The 21,909-nt window shown below is 42.6% G+C and overlaps 1 protein-coding gene across 1 annotated transcript; it reads right to left on the bottom strand.

Annotated features, from left to right (window-relative positions):
- Positions 1-15,419: 15,419 nt before the first annotated feature.
- LOC146664354 (E3 SUMO-protein ligase ZBED1-like) lies at positions 15,420-17,653 on the bottom strand. Its single transcript, XM_085417193.1, has 3 exons — positions 16,520-17,653; positions 16,091-16,343; positions 15,420-15,929 (listed from the first exon to the last, which is right to left on the bottom strand). Exons 1-3 carry the CDS (start codon positions 17,635-17,637, stop codon positions 15,513-15,515), a joined length of 1,788 nt encoding a protein of 595 aa, XP_085273319.1. The 5' UTR covers positions 17,638-17,653; the 3' UTR covers positions 15,420-15,512.
- Between the last annotated feature and the right edge of the window lie 4,256 nt (positions 17,654-21,909).

Genomic DNA, 21,909 nt, shown 5'->3' with positions numbered 1-21,909 from the left:
GGGGGCAGGTTAAACGTGTGCGTCTAGCCTTACTGCAGAAGGAGATCGCTTCCCAGCTGCACGTCACTGGATCTGATTGGATCTCATCTCATCTTTCTTCGTCGTCGATAAAAGTCTCCGTACTTTTAATCATAGTTTTTGTCCTCGTGCATCGACGAATACGATGGATCAGTGAAATCAACTCTGCGCCTAACTTTCTACTTTAACACAGACAGCTTTCAAGATGCTGCAGCAGGTTCAGCAGCACCGTGTTGGGTTTGGGATGAGCTGTGAGGTGTGTTCACGGCTCGTTCGGACACATTTCGGATGCTGAATAGTGACACCGACATCACCGACTGTGCCTGAATGCATCTTCAGATTCTCTGGTGCTTTAAAGCGTGCTCGTTTGCTGTGATTAGATTACTCCGTCTGAGACTGAAACACAACTCGAGAGTTTCAGGAGCCCTTTGAGGAAAAGAGCGATGCTCTTACAGGTGAGCTAACAGCAGTATGTTCGTCTGACAGTAACAGTGTGTAGCACAGCTGCACACACTCCACTGTGTTTGAACCTCTGGGCATTTCTTCACTCTGCTGGAGTAAAAAATGTTCGCGATTCTCAAGAGGAAACCGAGACAGAGTTCAAAGACCGAACTGCTTACAGTACAGCTCGGAACCAGAGCTGAGCGAGAGGAGGCCGAGGCGGTGAGCATCACGCCGTCAGTCATCACGTGACCCAGTGTGGTGCTGTTTACTCCCAGAGTTTTGTGAGGATCGTTGTGTGTGATATTTTGTCCTGCTCAGCTTTTCAAGCGCGAGGAGCTGCTGCTGGCTGTGAGACATAAACACCTCTACCCATAATCCCCTGTGTTTGCAGGTTATTTTGCTCTGACACCTGATAAACAGCTCTGCGGCTCTGTTGTTTGTCGACTCACACTTTGGGCTATTTGGAGCCACCAGCCCTCAGACTGCTGAACATAAAAAACCTTTCATTTATACCAGGCTGACTTCTTCCTCAGTTTTCCTTTCATGTTTCCTGCTTTTACTTCACTTGTTTTAACATTTCCATTCCTGGTACATCAAATGGAAACAGAGGCAGTGTGCTCTTCTCCACGTCTCAAACACCTTTTGGGTCCCTGATCTTAAAAAATGTGAAAGCACTGATGAGTATTTTTCTCTTCATCCTTATTGCATCATCTTATCAGCATCAGTATTCTGTTTGTTAACATGTCAAAGCGACTCAGGCTGAAGTTTAATAATAATAATAATAATAATGGATTGGATTTATATAGCGCTTTTCAAGGCACCCAAAGCGCTTTACAATGCCACTATTCATTCACTCTCACATTCACACACTGGTGGAGGCAGCTACAGGTGTAGCCACAGCTGCCCTGGGGCAGACTGACAGAAGCGAGGCTGCCATATCGCTTCTGTGTGCTCATTTTGGATTTGAGCTCAGTAAAGTGTTTCCCAGCTTGATTTACAGTCCCAGCTGCTGCAGTCACACAAGACCGGTTAGCAACCAGAGTCTGTCACCTGACTGGTTGGCAAGTGGTTGCTGGAGGTTGCTTGCTGTTGCTAGGTGAAATTGGCTGCAAAGATGTTGACAGTGCTGGACCGAAAAGCTCTTTGCAGCTGTTTTAATGGAAAATAGATCCTATTTTTATAGTGCCAACGACAGAGGTGAAACAGTCACCTCCAGGTGATTTATATTGGAAGAAAACACCAACAATCAGATGTGAGGAGCAGGATTTTAAATTCTGGACTTAACAGGGAGCCAATGAAAGGAAGCCACGCCTCTTTCTAGTCCCTGTCAGGACTCTTGCTGCAGCATTTTGGATCAGCTGAAGGCTTTTCAGGGAGTTTTTAGGACATCCTGATAATAATGAATTACAGTCGTCCAGCCTGGAAGTAATAAATGCATGAACTAGTTTTTCAGCGTCACTCTGAGACAGGATATTTCTAACTTTAGAGATGTTGCACAAATGGAAGAACGCAGTCTTACATATTTGTTTAATATGTGCGTTGAAGGACATGTCCTGGTCAAAAATGACTCCAAGGTTCCTCACAGCGTTACTGGAGGCCAAGGTAATGCCATCCAGAGTAAGAATCTGGTTAGATACCATATTTCTAAGACTGACAATAACCTCCGATGTTGAAATTTGAACCGAACAACCTTAAATTTTTGAATGTTCTGTCACAGAGTGCTGAGTCTGGGGTTCGAGTTCACAGGATGTGCGACAGATTCCTCAATGTGATGTCGACTCGACCATTAACCTAATCCTTACATAAACTCCTCCTATGCATAAACCGTCTGTGGGGAAACGTGGAAACGCGTCGCTGTAAATACAAGCGGCTGATTCTTCACAAATGCTTCCAGAGACACGTTTCATATTTCTGTCAGCTGTTTTGTGACATATGAGAAAAGCGAGCCGCTGTGTTGGTTATTCCTGGTTTGATATTCAAGAGCAGACGGCTCACACATCAAGCATCCGACACTGGGAAGAAAAGCCCCCTGTGGGTGCGACTGAGAGCCTTTCCGGGATGCTGTTTTTGTGCCCGGCACCGTCACTGCTGAGCTTGTTTCAGATGTATTTTTTATTACCTGCAGACAGAAGTCTTTTGTTGACCCGTCCAAGCTCGAGATGCGTTTCTGGCATCACATCAATGCAAAATGAGCCGTTTCGTTTTTGTTCTTTTTCATTTCTCGGCTTCAGTATTTCATGTTTTTATAGAAATTTCAATCCGATTTGGGGTTTCAATGATTTGCAGATCATTCAGACTGTGTCTGCGTTTCACATCAGAGGCTTGTTGGGAACGGTGTTGTATAACATTCCCATTTGTGTCATTTTTAAGACATCCTTTCCTCACTGAGCTGTAATAAAAACCCCGGGAAGGCCAAATAAAGCTGCGTCTAACCCTTTTATCTGACACCATGCTGATGACAGGTATTCTGTGACTCCACTGTAACTCTGAAGCGTGTGTGTGTGTATAAGCACCATAATCCAGGCTGCGAGGAGGTGGCAGCAGGTCAGCGGATGCTGTTAAAGTGTGGCTCCCCGGTGCTTTCTATTCCAGGGCCGGGCCGAGCTTCACACGGTGCGCTGCCGAGTCCCGAGGGAGTCTGAGGACTGCTGGCCGCAGAGCTCGGCGGCGTCTCGGTGAGAAACGCCGCTGAGGCTGAAAGATTTTCTTTTTTTCCATCCTTGGAGAGTCGTGTAGGAAACGATCGGTTCGAGTCGCCGCACAGAACGCAGAGTTTAGGCTGAAAATATCAAATATAAAAGGTTTCTCTCAGCCACTCGCCCTCCACATCACATCCATCCAGGCCGAGTGTCCGACTGCCAGCGTGTCACTCGGCTCATCAGTCACTCAGCCCGAGGCCCACAGAGCAAACCGTCTAATCGCTCAGCCCTCCCAGCTGCCAGCTGTATCAGCCGCTCGCCAAGCCAGCTAATTAGCAAGTATACCCAACAACCTGACTCGCCGCCCGTCCTCCAGCCGGCCTGCAGGCGGCGAGCTAATCAGCTGCCGCAGCCAACCAGTTAATGTAAGCCGGCGTCGTCCCTGTCGATGAGAGAGCCCCGGCTCCCCCCGAGGCCTGAATTATGGGCTGTTGGAGGTTAACAAGAAACAAGTGGGCAAACATCCCCTCCTCCTCCTCACTTCATTACCTGCCCAGCCGTCCTCACTCTGTCTCCCCTCCAGTCTCTAATTTAACGGTGAGCCCCGCTCTTCCTCTCTGCGCCCAAGAGTCTCCTCCTCCTCCTCCTCACTCTGATAAAACATGGCCCCTGGCTTCTTTGCGTCCTACAGGTGGAATAAATCGACTCGGCCACCGCCCTGCGCTCCGTCCCTCTGCGCCGCTCTCGAAGCGATGCCTCGAACTGCTTCATCATCCTGTCTGCTGATGGAGAACCAACAAAAGCACCCTGAGAGCTCGTGTAACGCTGCGCTGAAACGCCAACCTGTGGATGTGAGGTCACAGGTTCGATTGGTCACAGGTTTGGTCTCTTTGAATATGTTGGAGTTTCACATGGAAAGATTATGTTGTCTTTTTGTGTATTTATAGTTTGAAACGGTTCTTTAAAGTCTGGATTTGAGCTTGTGCTGCAGGAATCTCTTTGCTTTGTTAATCAGGAGTTCACAGCGTGGATGTGAAGCGCCTCACCTGTCTGATTATCTGCAGGTGTAAAAATAGAACGGGAAGAACGACAGCGTGATGATCGATGGAGGGAGTCTAAGACAGCGAGAAATGAAAAGAAAGTTTAGTGATTGCCAGGCCTGATGAGCTCTCATCAATCTTATGCACACACACACTCTTGCCGTGGCTCCTTACCTGCCTGATGAGAGCGAGTAATGAAGGATGCACCCTCAGATAAAGATGGGTGACAGTGAGCTCACACACAGATATGAGCATTCATCACTTTGTGGGGACCAGAAGTACTGTCTCATCCTGGGCAGTAAAATAACACCTGCGTCCCCCTGCTATGCACAAGGTGACCTCTGGTTGGTACCTTGACCTTTCGGCCATAACGCTCAGCTTTATAAGGCAGGATGCTGTCGTGTTGTGGGGGGGGGGCTGTTTCTGTTTCATCTCCAAACACAGGCACTGTCACTGTTTGACCTCTTTAAAACATTATTTTATCACTACACCATTATATGACTTCATAATAACTGTTAATGAACTGCTCCAGATTCCCATGTTACCAATGCTGACATCAGTCTTAGTGCAGCTGTTTGGGGAGTCTGCTTCCCTTCATTGGCTTCCTGTTAAATCCAGAATTCAAATCCTGCTCCTCACATACAAGGTCTTAAATAATCAGGCCCCATCTTATCTTAATGACCTTGTAGTACCATATCCCCCTATTAGAGCACTTCGCTCTCGCTCTGCAGGCCTACTTGTTGTTCCTAGAGTATTTAGAAGTAGAATGGGAGGCAGAGCCTTGTCACGGCTGGCGGAGGGAGCCGTGTGGTGTGGAGGAAAAGGAGGACCCAAGATGCAGCAAACTGATGATACGAGTGATGTTTTATTTACAAAGGTGGTGGTGACAAAAACAGGCAACGAGGTATGAGTACTTTACAAACGGAAACCTAAACTGGGAGAAACTAAGTGACAAACCTGAGACCATACAAAAGGGGTGCGGGGCAGAGAGACGCAGAGACAGGAACACCATAGAACGCAGAGGTAGACGGATGAATGCAGACGAGCCGACAACAGGCAGGAGAACACACAGGGCTTAAATACACACCAGTAATCAGGGGATGAGGGACAGGAGGGCAACACAGCTGGGAGAAATCAGAACTGACGGGACAGGGGAAATGTAAACTGAACACACTCACATCAGACAGAGACCTTCACAATAAAACAGGAAACTCAGACACGGGGAACCAAACAAGACACAGATCTAAACAGACAGCTTCACGAACAGATGGGGTGACACCATAGACAGACAGATACAGATGCAGACTCAGAGGCAGACCGAATATAACACAGAACTAAAACAATCATCATCATCATCTGGAAAATGATAACAAACTAAAAGCGCTGGGTCACCGACCCAGGACCATGACAAGCCTTCAGTTTTCAGGCCCCTCTTCTGTGGAACCAGCTTCCAGCTTGGATTCAGGAGACAGACACTATCTCTACTTTCAAGATTCAAACTTTCCTTTTTGCTAAAGCATATAGTTAGGGCTGGACCAGGTGACCCTGAATCCTCCCTTAGTTATGCTGCAATAGGCTGCCGGGGATTCCCATGATGCACTGGGTGTTTCTTCTTTACTCACCCCCGCCCCTCCCTGAGCCTGGTTCTGCAGGTTTCTTCCTGTTAAAAGGGAGTTTTTCCTTCCCACTGTCGCCAAAGTGTGGAAATATGAGATGGGTCTGGATCTGATGTAAAATATGTGAGTTCTTCTTGTTTACATCATGAGACGTCAGCTGTTCCACACAGATTCAGGTTTTTATAATCAGGCATCCTGCGCTCGTCCTGAACTCTTACATTTAGCGATCCCTGAGCTGCTACTCATAGGTCTCCCACAAACATGTAACGTGTAATTTTGTTAGTAGATTATTAGACATACATAAACACACACATGCTCTTACTGTGCCTCACACACACACACACACACACACACAGTCCGTCTCCTCCTGTGCCGGCCCATTAACGCCCATTCCCAGAGTGACGACGCAGGATGCGAGGCTATCCATTTTGCTCTCGCGGTGTTGGTGGAAGTTAATGATGAGGCGCTGGCACGGTGCGAGCCATCGTTGTGCTGGGGCTCAGATGAAGGATGGAGGGATTGAGGAGGAGGGAAAAGAAGATAAAAATGCATCGCGGTGAGTTCCTCAGCAGATTAGGACCCTGCCTGGCGCACGTCGCTCCTCGCATGCAGGTCCAGGAACTTTCTGGACCATTAGCAAACAGAGCGATGTGCCGACTCCTGAAGCGTTTGGCAGCACGTGTTTGCAGCTGAAGCCAAAGCTGCCTGTGTTTGTGTAATCCACAGAGGTCTGGTCACTGTGAGGGTGGCGACCATCGACTGTGGGCACATGCAGGTGGAAAAACGGGACGCTTCCTTTGCTTTCACCTGTGAAAAATGAGAGATCACCTCGTGCAGCGACTCTATATAAAATGAACTGCTTCACAATTGGTTTGCAAATTGATTGGTCACATTATTTATATGACAAGCCAATTTAATTTCATCTATTTGGTTTCTGGACTGTTGTTCAGGCAGAATGTGTAAATTTGCACCTCCAGGCTCTGGGAAACACAACATGTGCTTTTTAATCATTTCTGAAACACGTTTATCCTTTTTCAGTGAAGATAACAGCTGATCATAATCTGAGTCAACTTCTCTCTAAATGCAGTAATTCAGTTTTGATCCGCTGAGCAGAGAAATGTGGAGTCTCTCCTCGTCAGTCTGAGGACATACACTAGCCTGGATAATGAAAGGCAAATCCTAAAGGGAAACACTTTTTTGTGTGAAACGGGATCTTTAATATTCAAAGATTTTATTGCCTTCTAGCCCCTGATGGATGCTGATCTGGTCTTTTCACCCAACTTTATCTGTCCGCTCTGTCTCAGGAGGGTCTCCTGTCCAAAGACTTCAGGAACTCTGATTGGGGAACTTTCTAACTGATGTGGTGTGTTTGCACTGAGCTGCACGGAAAGTAGGTAAGAAAGAAAAAGTACAATAGCATTTACAGTTAAGCAAACTATGCAGTGAGGCAGGTGGAGAGGCAATCAGTGCATGACGTTTGGTTTTACGTTGGTGTTGAAGATCTTGATCCAGTGAGGTCTGCCTCATCCCCGCAGCTTTGGCATCAACTGGAACAGCAGCGATGAGCCAGACCTCACTGAGTCGTTCGCTGAATGGTGACAAAAACTTGCAGGAATAACTCGGAGCAGAAGCACGAAGATTGAAGAAAACGTTTGAAGCCTGTAGATGTTAAAAAATGTGAAAAGAAAAGGGGAGCTAACAAAATGGGTGTGAGGAGGAGCCTCTGAACATCCATCATCCATTCATTTTCTTCAGGTTATCCAGTTCAGGGTTGCTGTAGATCCCAGCTGCCATACGCTGAGAGACAGGTCTCACTGACACACAGGCAGTCTGTCGCAGGGCTAACACAAAGACACAGACAGCCAACAATCACATCCTCAAACATCAGGACAGGGAGTTTGCTGGCTGGAAGCTGAGCCTTTGGTCAAATAAGGCCGTGAGTTAACAGAGAGATTATTAGACTGAAGGCCTTCCTTTGTGATAACACCTTAATGATATCTGAACGTGCCCCCAGGTGGGATTTGTTTGCTGAAGAATCCTCTGGTGAAACATTGTTACTGAAATCATGAAGCTGTGCATTTTCCCTCTCGGTTACTTTGCAGAGACTTAAAGGTACAGAGGAGATGGAGACATCTGACCAATCAATGAGGAGCAGCGTGAAGATTACGCAGACATGCTAAATCAATTTCAGTCACGTTAACACAGCACAGCTGGAGGTTATACACAAGGATGCATCCCAACCTCAGGCTTCATTTCCACCCCACTTTCACCCAGGTGTCTTTAATTTAGGACAGAAATGTCACACCAAGTCACTGTCGTTGGTCTTTATCCACACGTGTCCTATTTATTCTCTGAAACAAGAAAAATGTTGGTGCTGAAGATGGACCCATTCTTACTCTATTCTTACTCTCCAGACAACCTCTCTTTGGGTTTATCCTGAGACAGCTTCAGGCCAGATGACATATAAAGTCTGTCCAGCATTGTCCTCCTCATCTCTAAGGCGGAGCCCGGACACCATAGAGAAGCTGGTCTGAGCCACAGCTTTGCTCTTTCAGGTACTCCTCAGACATCATGGCCTCAAGGTGACGGCAGTTCATGAGTAATGAAAAGTGTTTCCTCTGCATGATTGTAGATGCAAAGAGGTGACTGCTGCTGTGATTTGGTGCTTTATAAATATAACTCCATTGAGTTGAATGGAAACACCATTTGTAAACACAAGCACAGACTGCATGTTTGACTCATGAGCTTATTGTTGTTTACTTTGAATATCATAAATGGCCACAGTCGGTGGTGTTTTTGCACCTTTTTGGGGAAAAACTGCTCAACAGTTTTTGTTTGTTTCATTTTTATTCATATTTTTAATAAAATCTAAAATAACTGTAACACTCTAACTTAAAGACAGCAGCTGTAAACAGCTCCGGGCCAGGCTACACTGTGTTACTTGAGTCTGAGAAGAGCTTCGACTCCCGTCTCCATGTTTGTTGTATATTTAAGGCTGTCAATGATCTGACTGTTGAATTGACTGATGATATTAATCCCACCAAAGGCTGGAGGCAGACGGCACAGCACAGGCTTTCTTTTACATTAACTTCAGTCATTAGTGAATCCCGCTCCTCCAGCTTTTCCTCTCGGCTGCGACAGCAATTAGGATGTGCCAGACTAATCAGCCAGGCATTTCAACGCTGCTGCTCAAATACTGTTTGGCAGAAATACATAAACGTTCATATACAGCACCAGTTAGTTCAAAGAGTAACGCAGCCACCCACCTCTAACTGGTTCTGCTAAATAACCACATGGTTGGAGCAAAGGGCAACTACACGTGAGCCTGAAAATAAAGATGGCTGCTGTTACCAGAGCTGCAGATGTTAGCGACACACTGCTAGCTAAAACATATCTTTACTTTGGCCATGTGGCCATTCATGCTACTCCAATATATGATATATGAATCATTACTTCACGAAAGGCTGCTTTAATACTGATTTTAAAGATGGTTTATTTGACATGCTGCTTCTGCTAATGTGCTAATGTCGCTACCACGGTGTCGGCTATGACGGAAACGTGTACTGAAGGTGCAGCTGCTGCAGATGCTGATTTATCTTAACTCTCTGGTGATGAACAATGTGACGGGCTGCCTCATATGACAGAGAAGGATTTCTTCGAGTCTCTTGTGCTGTTTTTGCTGTGAGGTGACCACGACGATCACACCAACTCGCCTTTACATTGAGCTCAGTTTGGACTCCTTTCCTAATTTTATCCTCCAAAGTTAGTCTTCTTTATTTCTTTGATTCTACTGTTTAAATGAGTAGAAGCATCCATGCAGGAACCTTTTTAGTCGCATTTACTCCACCCAGCCTGCACTTCAGAGCTTCTGCTGGACACGCCTGCTGCGCTGGGTGGAAAGAATGCAGAAGGCATAAAAGCAGGAAATAAAGTTGGAAGAAAAAGGAAGTGCTTCCACTTTAATTATCTCTTTAACATGTTCCACATCCCTCTGGGCTTTCTTTCACCTCCGCGCGGCTCTTTGTTAACATACAGCAGCCGGCCGCTTACTTTAATCAGCAGCGGTATAATCAACGTCTCTACAGAGCAAACAAAGCTAATCCGTTGTTTATCCTCTACTAGGAAATGATGTTTATTAATGGGAAAGTAATTCTGGCCTCTGCGGCCGCTCCTCTCCTTCCCTCTGTTCATATCTCATTACTCGACTTCATCAAACAGAGCAGCGGATGATGAACAAGCCCCACACGATGCAAACACCAGACAGCAGTTTAGCTCCGGTCCAATTATGAGTTCAGGACTGTTGGTGAAGTGTCAGAGATGATGGTGCTGTCTTACCTACAGCTGCGCTGGCTGGGAGCAGTCATCGTTTCTTGGACTGTTTGTTAAATGACCTTTTCTGTTCCGGCTCGTAAAACTCTGGATTTATGTGTTTGTTTGCTTCGGAACGAGCATCCTCGGGGAGGAAGGCTTGTTCTGTGATGAGCATTCATTAGATCTTAAATCTTATAAAAGATTTTACTGCTTTGTTTTTTTCCTATTTGATGGTCCTTCAAACTGCCTGCAGGGGGCAGAGGTTTGAGATCTGGTGCTGAACATTAAAGCTTGTCTTGTTTGTTTGGATGGTGTCACGCTGGTGTTTAAGCCTCGCCGCCTGAAGAGCGAACGATAAAACCTCTGTATTTGTGGCTGCATGACCAAACATATCCAACGGTTTGATGGATCTGCACTGTTGCACATCAAAGCACCAAGAACTGGAATCAAACTGATTGCCAAAGATCCTGTCCTCGAGGTATTACTATGCACATTTATCCAAACTAAAAGGATGACTTCATTTATCAATCAGTCCAATATGCAAAAAACTGATTAAATAGTACGTGCAACGTGACGTGTTTCTCGTATGTCATGTCCTGGATGTGGCTCTTACTCCCATCCCAGCATGCTTTGGGATGCTAAAAAGCAAAATCAAATCAATGACAGAATTCTGATCAGCTAAGACGATGGTTGGCCCCACCCATGCGCCCAAAGAGCCAATCAAACGGCTGAACCGAGAGACACAAGCCAATCAAGTTATTCATCTAGGATGAGGCGATGTCTGGTTATCTTATTAACCCTTTAAAGCCGGTCAGAGTGGGCACGCTCCGTTTTGCGCAACTATTTTTAAATCCCGGTAGCTCTGCAACCATGTAAGCTAGCGCAATAATTTTTTTTGCATATGAAACCGGAGGAGTTGTTCTTACATCTTATGCCATCAGCTTGTCCTCGGTCACAGTTTCCTTCCACAAAAAGCTTTGCAAACATTGCATAAAAAGCACTTGCAGCAACAAAAACATAATATTCCAGAAACAGCTTTGCCGATCTGATCAGCTGTTCGTAACACTTCCTACGTCCATCAGCGTGAACTATCGCATATCCGCCATGACCTGTCCGAAACCGGAAGTGACGTCATTTTGCGGAAATATAGTTTTTTACCATCAGGGCCTCATGAGCTTATACTGGTGTTTTTAAAAGTTATCTTTGACTTTATGACTTTGTGTCGTTTCTGGGATGCTGAGGACTCATATTGCACTGCTGGAAATAGTTGTGTGGATGCCTTAATAGGCATCCACACTATTGAGATCCTGTTTCTCTTTCTTCTTTATTATTATTCCGGGTGTTTCCGTACACTTTTTGCCGTGGATCTACTTCCACAATTTTTGTGCTATTTTCACCGTTCAAACTCTAAACTGTTCTGCTCTTTCTGCTAATGCCGGCTATGACTTTTGGTGTTTATTACTATTATACTTTTTAAAATATTACACTTTTTTCCTTTAATTTGTCCCATTGAAATGAATGGGAAACTTCCACAATTCTGCTAAAACTTTCTTGTCTTTGAAACTTAACTACTGCCTCATACTTTCACCTAGAAACTCCATTCAAACTTTAAAATGTTCTCAAATGATTTGGCTATTCCTGTATGATTCAGCTTTTTCAGATCTTCTACCGTTTTAATCTTATCCCTCTTTGAGTTTTCAGTTGCAAAATTGTGATTTTTCAGAAAATACATGCGTTGCTATGGTTGCTATGCAATTAACTCAGAGGGGACAGTGAAACTGTTTGAATTTTCTCTTCATGTCCAAACAACTTCTTTCTACTCGCTCAATTTCCACTCAAGCCCCACAAATTATACATCAAAACGTAGGTATTTTTGCTGGCTTTCAGAAAATGTCACTATCATTGTTGTGGGACTCATAGATATTTTGCAAATCTCCTCAGAGTAACACAAAGTCAGAAAACTCTCCATATAAACTCAATGGAGAGTTTGTTCAAAATCACCGCTGGATTTCTCTAATGAGAGGCATTTTCAAATTGTCATATCTCCTTAACGAAGCGAAGTTAAGACATGAGGCTTGTCCCCGTATATGTTCAGACACTCCTGACGCTCACAATTCAAGAATTTCTTTCTCACCTATTACCATTCTGAAATGAGTTGGACTTGTTTGAGGGTAGGAAATTTGTCCCTCGCTCAGATTTCATCAGATTTCAATCTCTGGAAATGAACCACTTTTTTCTCTCGTCATATCTTTTTGATGGATTTCCACAGAGCCCTGAAAATTTCCATGACTGTTCACCAAAGCCTGCTGTTTCTTACGGTGAAAGAATGATTTTGATGCTCCATATAGATTTAGAGTTACCAAAGGTTGTTTGAGCGCAAGTCAAGGCAGTTTTTGCTTCGCCTCTACTCAGTTACAGTGTATTACAAGTCATATATCTTTAATAATTTATGTTTTATCTCTGAATTATGAAGACCTGAAGATTCCCCCATCTCTTCTGAATAAAACGATGCCTGAATGACCGTTCTAGCCTCTACGGTTAGGAAATTATGGCCATTTGTTCGAGGGGAATCCTGAATGTCAGAAATACACTGAAGAAAACTCACACCTCTCTCTGTGCCTGCGTGTGTAAGGGCTGACTACAGCAGGTGCAGCTAATTTAACTGACCTACATATACCAAGCCCAGACTCTCCACAGCTCCTGTTCCCTTTACTGTCTGTGTATGTGTGTCTGTGTATCAATATTTCTCCTATGTTTAGGTATTACTCCTCAATCATAGTATTTCTGCTAAAGCAAAGTACTTCTACTACATCTTAGTACTTCTGCTAAATCATAGTATTTCTGCCAATTCATAGTATTTTTGCAAAATCATGGTATTTGTGCAAAATCATGGTTTTGGGGCCAAACATTTCTGTTATTTTATAATATATGTGCTGAATATATTATATGTGCCAAATCATAGTATTTATCCCAAATTATAGTATTTATGCCAAATTACAGTATTTCTGCTAAACCAGAGTATTCCTACCAAATCATAGTATTTGTACTGAAACATGGTACTTCTGCCCAATCATAGTATTTGTACTAAATCATAGTACTTGTGCCAAATCATAGTATTTATACCCAATCATAGTATTTCTGCTAAATCATAGCATTTGTGCCAAATCATGGTATTTGTGCAAAAACATAGTATGTCTGCAAAACCATAGTATATCTGTTATGTTATAGTATTACTACTAAGGCATAGTATTTCTGCCAAATCATAGTGTGTGTGCCAAATCGCAGTATTTATACCAAATCACAGTATTTGTGGTAAAACATAGTATTTCTGCCATATTGTGGTATTTGTGCAAGAACATTGAACTGTTATGTTATAGTATTACTACTAAGTCATAGTATTTCTGCATTGTTATAGTATTTGTACTAAAACGTAGTATCTCTGCCAAGTCATAGAATTACTGCAATTTCATAGTTTTTTTTAGGAAATCTGTTATGTTATAGTATTACTACTAAGTCATAGTATTTCTGCCAAATCATAGTATTTGTGCCAAAGCATCGTATTTGTATGGAGTCATAGTATTTCTTCTAAATCATAGTATTTCAATCAAATCTCAGTAGTTGTTGTTAAAACGCAGTATTATTGCCAAATCATAGTATTTGTACCCAATCATAGTATTTCTGCTAAATCATAGCATTTGTGCCAAATCATGGTATTTGTGCAAAAACATAGTATGTCTGCAAAACCATAGTATATCTCTTATGTTATAGTATTACTACTAAGGCATAGTATTTCTGCCAAATCATAGTATTTGTACTAAATCATAGTACTTGTGCCAAATCATAGTATTTGTTGAACATCATAGTATTGGAACCAAAACATAGTATTTGTCCCAAAGCATCGTATTTGTATTGAGTAATAGTATTTCTTCTAAATCATAGTATTTCAATCAAATCTCAGTAGTTGTGTTAAAATGCAGTATTATTGCCAAATCATAGTATTTGTACCCAATCATAGTATTTTTGCCAAATCGTGATATTTGTGCCCAATTAATAATTCTGTTATGTTATAGTATTACTACTAAGTCGTAGAATATCTGTTATGTTATAGTGTATCTGCGGAATATAGTATGTGTGCCAAATCGTAGTATTTACACCAAATCACAGTATTTTTGCTAAAACATAGTATTTCTGCCATATTGTGGTATTTGTGCAAGAACATTGAACTGTTATGTTATAGTATTACTACTAAGTCATAGTATTTCTGCGTTGTTATAGTATTTGTGCTAAAACGTAGTATCTCTGCCAAGTCATAGAATTAATGCAATTTCATAGTTTTTTTTAGGAAATCTGTTATGTTATAGTATTACTACTAAGTCATAGTATTTCTGCCAAATCATAGTATTTGTACTAAATCATAGTACTTGTGCCAAATCATAGTATTTGTTGCACATCATAGTATTGGAACCAAAACATAGTATTTGTCCCAAAGTATCGTATTTGTATGGAGTAATAGTATTTCTTCTAAATCATAGTATTTCAATTAAATCTCAGTAGTTGTGTTAAAATGCAGTATTATTGCCAAATCATAGTATTTGTACCCAATCATAGTATTTTTGCCAAATCGTGGTATTTGTGCCCAAATAATAATTCTGTTATGTTATAGTATTACTACTAAGTTGTAGAATATCTGTTATGTTATAGTGTATCTGCGGAATATAGTATGTGTGCCAAATCATAGTATTTATACCAAATCACAGTATTTGTGCTAAAACATAGTATTTCTGCCATATTGTGGTATTTGTGCAAGAACATTGAACTGTTATGTTATAGTATTACTACTAAGTCATAGTATTTCTGCGTTGTTATAGTATTTGTGCTAAAACGTAGTATCTCTGCCAAGTCATAGAATTACTGCAATTTAATAGTTTTTTTTAGGAAATCTGTTATGTTATAGTTAGTGCTGTCAAGAGATTAAAAAAAAATAGAGATTAATTAATTATGATTTTTAATTAATTGATCTAATTAATCTCTTTTTTAATCTCACCTAAAAATAGCTGAGGAAAGCCCTCAACTTATTGTGGCAGACCAAAAGACTGATATAACAAAGAAAGTGACTTTATAAAGTCATTTATTGTTTAACAAACGTTAAACAGATGCAACCATTTACATACTGTTGTATTCTTTTGTAAAATAAGTGGAAAAATAAATACAAATAAAATCAAATAAATTAAGTGCTGCAAGTTAGCACATCAGAGTTGCTCTTTTCTGAGCAATACAGCACTGAAATTCCTCTGCTTCAGATAATGAAAAATAAAACTGACATTGCAGTGCTGCAAGTTAGCACATCAAAGTATTCTTCCATCACAAAAAAAAAGTGCTGAACATCAAGCAATCTATTCTAGTAGGCTACAAATGACACAGCAGCTATGCTGACCACATGTGTCTCATTTCTTCTTCCTCAGCCAGTCGCTAAGACACACCAGCCTGGTAACATTTTCTGGAAGCAAGGCTGCCCTTTTCTTTTGCACTATGTGGCCTGCAAGGCTAAAGAGTCTCTCACAGGGTACAGAGGTAGCTGGGGAGGCCAGGTACTTTTGTGCTAGGACTGACAGCTTTTCATAGACTCCTGAGTGAGCATACCACCACTGCAGGGGACAGTCATCAATACTGATGCTGGGTTCTGCTCTGTAGCGCTGCAGCTCTCCAGACTCAATTCCATCTTCTGAGTCAGAGTCAGACCCCAGAAGGAGTTCGCTCCTCCTCTTCTTCTGAGCTGGTCCATCATCCTCTGTGGAGGGCTGGAGACTATCTGCTCTTCTGGGCTCTGCTGCCTGGAGCATATTCTCCAGAATGGTCCACACCTGAATGAATGAATGAATGAATGAATGATTGTGATTAAAACTAAGTGCTTTTTTTTTATTTTATTTAATCTTGTAAAGAACTTTGTGTTCCATATAATAAATAAAAGTTTGATTTGATAATGAATTGGACTCATTAGTCCAGCTTAACCTTATTGTCCTACCTGTTCCCTCTTTTCTCTTGGAAGACATTTCAAATCCTTAAACCGTGGATCCAATGCTGTGGCCACCTCGAACCATATCTCGTTGCCATTAGCTCGTCGTGCTGCCAGATCCTTCTGGAAGGCATTCTTGAACTTCACCACGTAGGCAGGATCATCATCAGTAATGTCCATGACACGGTACAGATGGCGAAAAGCAGGCAGCACTACAGAGCAAGAGACGTAGGCCTCACCACCCAGCAGCTCTGTCACATACCTGCAGAGGTGGAGAGGTTTGCTAAATAAACCTAGCTGGATTCATTTAAATCAAAGTGTAACTGATTTCCAATTTAATTGTCCTTAAAAGTTCCTTGTTATGTTCATTAATTTTGATTTTACACATGTAACAGTAGTTTATATAATTAAAATGGGAAGGTGTTTATTTGAACTTACTTGCATGGTTCAAGCAGGAGCTCCAGCCTCTGCAGTTTCGCCCACTCAGCTTCGGTTGGCAAGACCAACCTGTGGTTCTGTTGGTCCAACGTAGCCTGGACAGCCTCTCGGTTACATAGGAGGCGTGAGACCATTGCGGGAGTCGAGTTCCACCTGGTGGGTACATCCTGTATAAGTTGATCGCTCTTCTTTCCGAGTGCTACTTGTTGTTGGTTAAGTTCTGTGGTACTCGCAGGGCTTTGTTTAAAATGACCAACAATCTTGCGGCACTTTGCCAGTACACCGACAAAACCACTGCTATCGAGACATACCGTGATGGTCCTCTGGAGAATGTGAGCATTGCAGGCGATGTGCTCATATGGAAGTGCTCTCATAGCAGCCAGCATGTTTGCTGCGCTGTCTGTGCCAATGGTGGATATCTTGTTTTCAATACCCCAGTCATTTGCTACCTTGAGGAACTGTTCGGCGCATTTATCAGCAAAGTGCCTGGTTTCTGTTCTCATGACGGTCAGTGCAAATGAGTTGAGGTTCCACTCACTATCAATAAAGTGTCCAGTCACCCCAAAATAGCTGTGGTTGCCAGCTGAGGTCCAGTGATCTCCGGTTATAGCAACACAGTTGGGAGAATCCTCCGCCAAAATCTCAAGTTTGTTTTTCTTTTCGCCGTCGTACATTTTGCTGATTTTGGTCGTTACTGTAGTCCTGCACGGCGGCTTGTATGACGGGTCATTGGACGCAATTTGCAACACCTCTGTCAATCCTTCGTCCTCTACTATATTTATCGGCCTACAGTTCATCGCTATCCACTTGGCAATAACATTAGTCAGCCTGTCGGTCGCAGACTTGCTCATACGAGGGGTATTCTCTAGTTTTGTTTGGCGAAAAGCTTTGCTCTGGCTTGCTATATTGCTAACGTCTTCACTGCTAGCTGTTGCTGCACTCGCGGCTGGGTGCTTTGCGTTGAGGTGATAGGCCAAACTTGAGCTGCTTCGGTGGTAAGCAAACTCCTTCTTACACTCTAGGCAGACCACTTTACCTTTGTCAATGGTGCCGTCGGGGCGTTTATGAAATACAAATTTCCCGTTCATTGGGCCAACAACTCTCAGATGCGCCTCCATATCCACACTGTAAGCTAATCACCACTTCTCACCTTGACCTCACGACGTGACTCCACCCCCAACAAGTCAAGCACAAGGAGCCCAGCACATAAAAACGGATTTTATAACATAGCAACTCTCATACAAAATCAATGACGTCAAGAGATTAAAAATTAGATTAACGAGATTAAAAAACATAACGCGCTAAATAGCATTGTAATTAATTAATCGCAATTAACGCGATAATTTGACACCCCTAGTTATAGTATTACTACTCAGTCATAGTATTTCTGCCAAATCATAGTATTTGTGTGAATTTGTATACTGTAATATCACTGTATTATGTAGTGGCTAAGTAGGGGCTGTTTACTAAGTGCATCAGTGTAAATAGGTCATCTCTTGTGTTGGAGTGCCCTCTTGTGGCGCCTTTTGGGTAGTGCCTTAGTAAACGGGAACCCTGTAAAAAGTGGCATCAGACTGATTTGTAGTGGAGGAATTTGTTACCAGTTTTCTTAATCTTTAATCTGTATGCATGTTGTAATGCATACCCTGTTCTTAATCATAGAAACCACACCATATCACCTCTCCACATCCTCCTACTGTATGCCATACCTCCCTGTACCATCCATCTGACCGCAATAAACTCCACCTCGTGGTACTCTAATCCCTGGATGTCAGCCTCTCCTTCTGACCGAGGATAGTTATAGTATTTGAGCCAAATCATAGTATTTGTGCTAAAACATAGTATTTCTTCCAAATCATAGTATTTGTGCCAAAGTATAGTATTTCTTCCAAATCATAGTATAACTGCATAATAAAGGTTCTTGAGCCACATCAGTGTTTGTGCCAAATCTTAGTATTTCTTCTAAATCCTAGTAATTCTGCTCAATGATAGAATTTCTGCTATGCTTTAGTACTTTTTTCCTAGATTGTAGTACTTCTGCTAAGTCAAAGTATTTTATGTAAATCATAGTATTTCTACCAAGTCCCAATGTTTCTGCTAAATCATAAATAATGTTTTAGTACAAATTGTATGATTTGGTGGAACTTTCTGTGTTCCAGCACAAATGCTATGATTTGGCAGGAAAAAAATATTATTTAGCATAAATACTAAGTTTTAGCAGAAATGCTATGTTTAAACTTTAAAAAATTCTGCTATTTCTGCTGATGTGTGTTATGACTTTTGACCATTGAAATGAATGGAACACATTATCAATGTGGTCACTGATTTTGCATGATGGGCTGAGCTGTGTTTTACCTCAGTGAGATAAGCATCCGTTCTCAGACTGGGAGGCCTGGGTTCAAATCCAGCTTATGGCAACATTTCTTTCACTTAACAGTTAAACTTTTTTTAAACTCTTTTCAACACAAATTTCATTTTTTTCACCCCTTTTCAGCACAAATCCAAACTTTTTCAGCTCTTTTTCAGCAAAAACCTATTTTCAGCAGAATTCTGCTCAGTCACCTCTTTTCAGCAGAAATTCTGCTGATTGAACTCTTTTCAGCAGAATTTTCACCCCCTTTTTTTTTTGCCCAAATTCTGCTAGCACAATTGTCAATCTCTCCACCTTTTCTTTGTGAGAAAGTGTTTGGCTCAGTGAGCTAAATAGCTGCCCTTTGACCAGGAGGGCCAGGTTCGAATCCTGCTCAGGGCATCTTTTTTTTTTTTTTTTTTTTTTTTTTGTTTCAACTTTTTCAGCTTTTTTCAGCAGATATCTTCAGCCGTTAAGGCATCCACACTGCATTTTCACAGGAAATGCAAATTTTTCTAGTTTATTTTGATGCACATGCTGGTTTTTGCAAATTTGCACTATAATATTTATTTTCGTTTTTCCTACAGTATATAAAAATTGGTGTATTTCAAAAATAAAACTATGAAGACACTTAAAATAAATTTCCTGTGGTGGGAAACTATTTTGTGCAACTTTTTTGTATTTACAGTTTTGAGGGATAAGCCTCTTAAATTTCTCTAACTAGAAATATATGTTAAAAAACCAAAAACAATTTTCAATTATTTTGTAGTTTATTGCTCTTTTTTGCAATTTATGTAATTACTATGCACTTAATGCAGACATATTATTAAAATTTAGGCTATAATGGTTGTATTGATGTATAGCAACTTGAAATGCTCCCAAAAACGGCTCCACAGCATGTAAACATATAATATAAGCTCTGGCGGACTTGGTTCTATGGTAGGTCTTAAAGGGTTAGATATGTAGGTAAGTTAAGTTATTAAGCCTCTGGTCCAGGTGGAAGGAGCATCACTGTGAGACGGAGCTGTAGGTGGAGCTGCTGAGGTACTTTGTGCATCCACAGCTCAGAAAAAAGCAACGCTGTGCTTTAGTGACGCAGTGACCCAGTCTGTCAAACTGGCCTTCACACCAAATCGGCAGGCACTGTGTCCATCTTTGATATACAGTCTGTCACAGTACCAGGCGTGTGATTGGATATGAATAGACGCCTCAGGTGTTTCCTTTCATAAATCTGAGCTGAGCTTTTAGTTTCTATGTTTCTGTGTGAAGTACAGGGCGGGTGACTGAAAGTTTCTCGATGCTAAAGAAACCGATTTTGTGGCTGAGCCAACGCTGCGACCTCACCACGCCGCGTCACTCCCGCCGCAGCAGAGCGCCCCTCTGAGCTGCCCAGTATCTCTGAGACGCCACCGGCAGCAGCTGCTTTTTTCAGCTGCATTTCCAGTTTTTCCAGAGGCCAAATTGTTTTTAAATGCACTGTCTCTTCCTCTTATTGCTTTTTTAATGCCCTGTTTGTGAGCATGTATTCTATTTGTTGTTGTGCCCTGCTGAATCCCATTACTCCTGCTACTGCAACAGCCTAATTTCCCTACGGGGATCGCTCAGGTTCCATCTCATCCCAACAGTGAAAGAAAGAGCGCAGGTGATCAAGATGCCCGTCCACGATACAGTAATCGTGTAAACCAGCAGATTTGTGATTGGAGCCATGTTAACTCTTTAAACCTCTGCTGTCTGCTCATCTTTGTCTGTCTTTATTAGCAGGTTTCCACCTCTGTCCTGCAGGCAGGCGATTGCAGTTTTCAGGTTAATCTGCACATTTCACTTTGGCAAAATCAAACCAGTACAGGGACAGGGTCCGGCTGTCTAATTAGAGGCTGATTAATGGCGAGCTGATGTTTCCACTGATACAGCTCCCAGAGGATGGACCCGGTTCATGCAAAAGTATTTTAAATTGTGGAGACTGAACATGAGAGGAACACTACATTAGAATATGTGTGATAGCTGACAGAGTGAAGACATGCTGGCTGCTCTGCAGAGCCTGAGTGGCTGCTGATTCAAAGAAAAGGAGCGTTCGGCTCAGTGGATGTAACTACATTTGTTTTTCCAGCGTAAGAAATGAACACCAGATAAACCGCTTTAACACGACGTCCATGAACAGCACACTGAATATCTCATTTCAGTGACAGCTGCTCACTTTGCTCAGTATCCAACTGCTCCTGTTAAATGTTTCTTTAAAAGGAGCTGAACAGGTAAAACTGTTTATGCAGTTTTACCTGTTCAGCTGATACATGGCCCACATTAGCGTCACTTCACTGACACCCTGTTAAATTAGACTTAAAGAGCTCACAGTATAACCTCATCTCATTAGTGCTGCTGGCTGTCAGACTGTGGGCTTACGTGTGGCTCCTGCAGTTTGAAAACGATCCTGAGAATTCTGTTTTCATTTGATTTCTTTCCTGTTTCTCGTTGTTTGAGAACCAACAGTCCTCAGACTGACCCAGACATCCACAGACTACAAAATCAAACCCAGAAGCTTCCACGTGTTGACTGATCATGCTAGCTTCATACAAAGTGTTTAATGGCACGCGCCGAGCCAGCGGAGTCGTTTTTGCAGTTTTTGTGACTTAAATGTGGTGATGTTGGTTAGAAGAATAAAAACTCCCACTCCTCCCTCCAAAACGCACCTCATCCCACTCTGAATTCCCGCTGATGCCACGGAGAGTCCCCTGAGTTTCCTCGTCAGAGCTTTCCAGCATCCGCTCAGCGTTTGGCGGAGCGAGCGGCTCTCCTGCATGACAAATGGGCTCCATCAGCTCGTCGGTGCAGGAGGGGAAACCCCCCGCAGGCTGCCCTAATGCCCAGTCAGCACTCCTGACCATGATGAATTCCACTTCCTGGATAGAGGAAGGAGCTCCAGTCCCCCCCACACACACACACACACACAGAGGTCTTCATATGTAAGTTGGAGGAACCAGTTAATTTGGAGATGCTGTGATGAAAGCGATGTTAGCGTGAAGTCTGATCTCTCGTCCGGAGTTGT

This window comes from Rhamphochromis longiceps, linkage group LG8 (assembly GCF_057381845.1).
Source record: "Rhamphochromis longiceps isolate RC_006_pf linkage group LG8, R_longiceps_female_GT1.1, whole genome shotgun sequence".
NCBI classification, from domain to species: domain Eukaryota; kingdom Metazoa; phylum Chordata; class Actinopteri; order Cichliformes; family Cichlidae; genus Rhamphochromis; species Rhamphochromis longiceps.
This window is presented reverse-complemented; position numbering and strand designations above follow the sequence as displayed.

Excerpts from the sequence above, each read along its gene's own strand:
- LOC146664354 (XM_085417193.1), bottom strand. The coding sequence starts at position 17,637 with ATGGAGGCGCATCTGAGAGTTGTTGGCCCAATGAACGGGAAATTTGTA. Across the intron at positions 16,344-16,519 it reads CTCCTGCTTGAACCATGCAA|GTATGTGACAGAGCTGCTGG; the intron begins GTAAGTTCAAAT and ends CCACCTCTGCAG. Across the intron at positions 15,930-16,090 it reads CAAGAGAAAAGAGGGAACAG|GTGTGGACCATTCTGGAGAA; the intron begins GTAGGACAATAA and ends TCATTCATTCAG.